The 6,205-nt window shown below is 34.4% G+C and overlaps 1 protein-coding gene across 5 annotated transcripts in view; it reads right to left on the bottom strand.

The window, feature by feature from the left end:
- MBIP (MAP3K12 binding inhibitory protein 1) overlaps positions 1 to 5,997 on the bottom strand; it is a 25,582-nt gene extending 19,585 nt beyond the window's left edge. For all 5 annotated transcript variants that reach the window (XM_077769204.1, XM_077769205.1, XM_077769206.1 and 2 more), the window contains exons 1-3: positions 5,809 to 5,997; positions 2,041 to 2,160; positions 50 to 271 (exon numbers count right to left, since the gene is read on the bottom strand). In XM_077769204.1, coding sequence (XP_077625330.1) covers positions 50 to 271; positions 2,041 to 2,160; positions 5,809 to 5,937 — 471 coding nt within the window. In that variant the 5' untranslated portion in view covers positions 5,938 to 5,997. The remainder of the gene's footprint in view (positions 1 to 49; positions 272 to 2,040; positions 2,161 to 5,808) is intronic.
- Positions 5,998 to 6,205: the final 208 nt, after the last annotated feature.

Raw genomic sequence — 6,205 nt, 5'->3', positions numbered from 1 at the left:
GATTAAAAAAAAAAACCCCCCCCCCCCCCCCACTAAAAAACCTTCTTACTTCTGCTTTTCCAGCCTTTATTTGAACTACTTCTGGATCAACATGGATCTGTGTCTTTTTCACGTCTCCTAAATCACAATCTTTGTGCTTTTCTTCCTCTTGTAGGTCACTAATGGGAAATTTGGCATTTACTTCATTCTTGTTCCCTGTTTCTGTTTTTTCTGCCTCTCCAACAGTTGTATTCTCCTCTTTAATCAGAGGCTGAAGTTTTGCTAAAAAAGGCTGAGAAAAACACAATTCCATCTGCAGAGGTTTGAACTAATCAAAATTAATTACACATTTAACATATTTATATAAATTTCTGCTAAGTAAATGCAATATTTAAATCAGTGAAAATATAAAAAGGTGGCATATCAGGATACATAGATCTGATCACATGTGTTTGCCATTCTCTGCTATTGTGACTATTATCATTTGCTATAAATCTGTTTAAAAATAAAGAAGGAAAGAAAGAAAACCTGAGGAAATTTGAAATTTTCTTTGAGGGGATCATTCTGTCACTCATCTTTTATTTTGTGCCAAATCAAAGCCTCAGCCTCTGGCACCAATGCCACTTAATTAACATGTCATTCAAATGCCTCCTCAGAACACTAAGGCTTAGTATTTTTCCTCCTTAACATGAGAGCCAGTGCTCTCACTCAGCAAAGCCCTGCATTATCACTGTATCACTGGAGATTCTCCACTTGAAACTGCAGTTGGCCAAAGTGAATGAGAGAGCATAGACATGAAATATATAGGTGTTATGCTGAGTGAACACTCAGGCTTTTCCTGACATGGCAAGATACCTTCTTGGGTCACAAAATTAAATTTTTAAATAGAAAATAAAAAACTCCCAAGTTCCATAGCTGAAAAGAGATATATGGCTGTCATTCACTATACTGGAGTTAAAAAAAAAAAAAACAAAAAAACCCTATTGTATCATGTAAATTATACCACTAATTCTCCCCCTACACCCAACAATCAAGCCTCAATTGAGTTCTATAGCTCATTATTTCTGTCCTTTAATATTAGGGTTAACTATTTCAACATGAAACAGTTAAAATTTCCCATAAAGTCACTGAACAGAGGGCTGAAAATTAATGTTTATTCCATTAATCAAAACACACCAATACTGGTCAATGTTCCAGTTATTTTTTCATATCTATAATTTTGCTTCTGTTATTTACTATATACCAAATATTATTCTGAAACCTTATAACATCTTAATAGCAATCAAATGACCAATCCAAACAGTTCTTCCACTTACCTTTTGACACTTCATATTTTATACTTTGATTAGAGATAAACTGCAAACTTACATCAATTATTATTGTAGAGATGTTCATCTGGAAACTAGCAAGGTCATAATACTGTTCAGTTATTAAACTGAAATATTACAAAATATAGCAATACTATTATAAATAATTCAATGTTGACTTCTAAGATAAAGGATGAATTATTTCAAACTGCTAAGAAAAAGAAAAGATAAAATAGTGACTGGCTACTTACTAAGATGAGACATTAATGTCACAGAAATTACTTTCTTTTTAAAAACTATGCTGAAACTGTTTAATTGCAATAGACACTCCAGGATGTGTCATGCTGGGATAATGCCACTTCTTGAACCACTGAAAGCACTCCATGAGCCTCCAAACTCACCCAAGGCATGGAATCATTATCATAGCATGACACACACCTGCCGTGTCTTATTGCTTAATTATAACCCACCATAGATGCAACTGTATTGAATTTTCAGCACAAGTCTAGAATTGAATAGAATTGCATTCATTCACTCTTCATAGCCACACTGGCCTATTGGATTGTATCCCCAAGACTGTCCAGATCACTATGGAAATTAACAGATGTAGATCTAATCTGGCTGAAGTAACTTGTTATTGATAACACTATTAATACAGTGTTAAGACAGAACTGACAAATACTCTAGCTTACAATTTAACTAGAATTAATTTCTATTTTCAATACTTAGTTAACATTTTTAACAAGAAATTTACCTGTAAATATAAAACATGTTGTTCAAGTGCACTAAAGAGCAAAACGGGCTGGAAGGCCGAGAGGCTCTGGAGCTTGTTCCAATCGATTGTAATTTTCACCACATCATCCCTGAGGTTAAGCTTCAAAGGGGCAAACCAGCGACATCACAAAAATTACACGATTAAGCTGTATATATGGGATGTCACAAAACAATATTTCTTTAGAGTAACATGCCTATTTAGCTCAAAGTTATCAGGTTTTTAATGATACATTAAAATGCTCTACCTAGTTACCATTTTAAAAGGCCAAGAAAGGAAATTTTCATAGAAAAAAATCACAATGACATCTCATTCTATTCTTGGGTCTGTGTAATGGGACCATCTTACAAGTGAAACTGTGAAGGAAAGATGGAAAGATGAGGCTCTTTTGATACTTCATTATCTAAAACCTTTGGAGAAGGGCCAAGAAAGACTTGCCCTTTTCACTACTTCTAGCTCAGAGCATTAAACAGAAGTGGCAGGTACATTTATGATAGTTCTGATATAAACATTTCTTTTTGTTAAATGTGTACATAAAAACAGACATATATCACTACTCTGAGGTTTTCTGAATTACATTTTTATCATTTTCAACTTTAACCAATTTTTAAAATAATTTAAAAATCAAGATTATTCATACATATTATAAAGTGTAGGGATAAATGGCAACATGTTTATTTACTTCAAATAAAAATAATTATTTAGCTGTGGAAATCTAAAAGTGAAAAACAAAAACTTTTCCACAACAATGGCCAGATCTTTGGCTAAACAGTATTTTCTAGTACTGTGAGAGGGCTTATCATATAATTCTTCTTGTAAGTTGGCTATGTGTAACCTATTAGAATAAAATTATATACAGAAAACTACCAAGAACCTGAATATAAAATTAATATAAAAGTCAGTGAAAATTTTAGAAGGAAAGCTCCCATCTTTAGGCTTTCAAGTAAATAAAAGTGAACCATCATAAACTTTTCTAGGGACACGTGTTTATAGCATACTATAAAGATATGCTGCATCACAGAATTATTATTTTTTCAGAAATCATTTATTAAAAGTTAGTCATATTTTGTACAAAATAAAGGCAAGGGTTACATTAGTTCAAATATAGATGTTATGAGTTGCGATTATAATAAAGCAAAAAGATGAATCACTGTATAAAGAACCAGAGACCCAAAGTTACCAGAAAAGGCACTATACTGAATGAATACTACATGACAAAAATTTCCCACCCTTTGCACAAGACAAGAAACATTTAAAGTCTATATTGGATATGTTTAAAGAAATAGGAAGTTTTGTAATAGGCTGCATTGGCAAAGATTAGTTTATGTTAACTGAGGTTTTACATTAAGATTACTGCATTAACCTTAGCTTATATTATTTAATGCCTATAAAATTTCATTAGACAACCTATGTATAGAAGTAAACTCTTCTTATATTTCTACAGTCCTCTAAGAGATACATAGTTGATAACAAATTGATGCGTTATTCATAAGAGAGTTATCCCTAAACTAGGGTTTATCCCAGATAAATCCTCAACCAAAGCAAAGCATCAAATTTTCTAGAGAAAATAACTTACGTAAAATAAATCTTAATGTTGGGATCATATTCTCCTTTCAATTCAGCATGATTATGTAAGCCTTCCAAGCACAATTAAAGATATTTGGTCTTTTAAGAAAACCACATCATAATGATACAAATTAACTTTAAAATTATCCAATATAGCCAACTGTTTATTCAACAAATTCCCTATTAGTAATATGAGTTCTATGCATTTCTACCCTACAGAGCTTGTTATTGTAAACCATTCACTCAAAGTTGTATCAGTTTGACATTAATATGGCCTATATAAATATGCTTTTTCAGTAAAAACTTGGCAAGCAATAAGGTTAAAATCAGTAAATGTGAAATCTAGGATAGAAAATACTTTTTAACATTCAATTTTGTTTCTTATTGAGGAGAGCCAACAATAGAATGATAGTATGCAGAATGAAATTAGGCATATTGACACTTTTTTTTTGAAATTTAGAATTTAAAAAAACATCCTGTAAACTTGTTGCAAAAGTAAATCGTGATTTCCTCCAGGAGCAATTTGATAACTATTGTGGCTTTTCATGCTTATCTTTAAAGAATACATCTCAAAATATGAAAAGTAATTTCAAAATGGTTAGCATTGAAAAAAATGGTTAGCATTTAATTGATGAGATAATTTAATTTGACACTTGTATAGATGGTCTTCACTGTGTCATGTAAACTTTCCAAATGTTTAAACATTTTTGACAGGTGACATAAGTAAATTTTAATCATATCTCTACTTGCACCTACAGAATATCGGAATGTTTAAAATTTTTTAATGAGTTGTAAAAATTCAGTATGCAAAATATTTCAAAAGATATGTTTAAATTATTTCTTAATATTACTTTAAAAAAATCTCATCACTAAAAAAAAATCTTATGTAAATTATAGATGAGCATAAACTTTTTTCATCCTGACATTAAACTATAAATAAACCTTATAATTCCAATGTCATAGAACATTCTTAAACTGTAACCAGTAATGAAGACCATTACTGGTCTTCAGTGATAAGATTAAATATTCATGTCCCCTAGTCTTTAAAAAGTTTTTATAAGCCCGTGGCAAACAACTGAGTTCACAAGTTATAACTTAATCAGATTCTATTAATAACTGTTTCATTACACCAAACTAAATGTTTAACTTGGAGTAATACTTTTTGCAAGTCACGACAAACATGCTAGAATTTTTTTAAATACTGAAATAACCTTTTAAAAAATACTCTCCATCCACTCACGGCTTTTTAAAATAATGTTTTACAAATCAGACAACTGGTCTATTTTTATAAAGGAAGATAACATTATCTTCGACACAAAATTCTGCTGTGCCTACTGCATGCAGTAGTACCAAACCCTCAACGTTTAGAACTAGAAAATATTCCGTCTAAAATATGAGAAATGATTGCCTTTTTAAAAGCAAGCAAACGACTTTCAAGTTCTCATTTAAAATATGCTTTGCATTTTGCTTCATAAAATGAAAGTCACTTAATTGTAATAGAGTTATAAGGAGTACTTTAAGCCCAATTTATTATGATATTTCTGCAGAGATTATTTATTAGCCAGTTAAATTAGTTAATAATTAAATGACGATTAAACAATAGTTCTGATGCAAACTGGATCAGCCATGGCTAACTCCTCCAACTTTATGCAAGGAGTATTTAGATTAACTCCTTTTATTTTCCTCCTTGCATGAAAGGGTAAGAGATGCACACAACGACCAGAGGAAAAAACAAAACCAAATGACTCATTAGAGCAAATCACTCAAAAAAGGCGGAGAGAGCTTTTCCAAAACTCTCAGGCCGCACTAACCTATCAATTTCTCTAATGAATGGACTGGAGGAAAGAGAATCCTAAGCGCCAGGCGCCTTCCCAACCCACAAAGCTTTTTACACATTCATTCTCTCCAAGCATGTTCTCGGAGCCGGGTTTTCCACTTACACTCTCCTCTCTCACTCGGGGAGAAGAGATGCAAGGAAATCTAGTCTGCAACCCATCCTGAACTAAGCCTGTACGGCCATCTTCGATCCGACCGCAGGCTGCTGGGCTCGGGCTCCTCCTCCGGCCTCAGCTAGTCCGGCCGGGTCCCGCAGGCGTCCGTAGCCCCCCGCCTCCGCTAGAGGAAAAACAGTGGGGGAGGGGCCGGACAGTTCCCATACCCCTACTCCCACAGACCACCACTCACTTGTCCCACCAGGCTATGCAGAGAGCGAAAGATTTCGCAGAGAACCTCTTGGGAGAGGTTAGGGCTGCAACTCCGTTCCAAACTCCTGTCACCACTGCTGGAGCGACTAAGCTCAGCGACAGCAGCCATGACACCTTCACAAGCTACCCCCGCCACCACCGAGTTGTGCTCACGAACGCACCCCCTCCTGTTTTCGTCGCTGGGAGATGACGTAAAAACACAGCGTCTCATTTAGACCCGGCTTTCGAGGACGCACTCTCTCGGTGTGACTGATAGGCCCGTGCACCAATCAGGTGCAGCTATAGCGTCACGCCTAGGACTGGGAGCGGGTAATTGTGGTTCTGAACGAGGTTGCAGAGGGTGTTTGGGTTGGTGATTGGTACTGTGTTCTACTGAG

The sequence above is a fragment of the Crocuta crocuta genome, unplaced genomic scaffold (assembly GCF_008692635.1).
Source record: "Crocuta crocuta isolate KB4526 unplaced genomic scaffold, BGI_CrCroc_1.0 scaffold65, whole genome shotgun sequence".
In the NCBI taxonomy this organism is placed as follows: Eukaryota; Metazoa; Chordata; class Mammalia; order Carnivora; family Hyaenidae; genus Crocuta; species Crocuta crocuta.
This window is presented reverse-complemented; position numbering and strand designations above follow the sequence as displayed.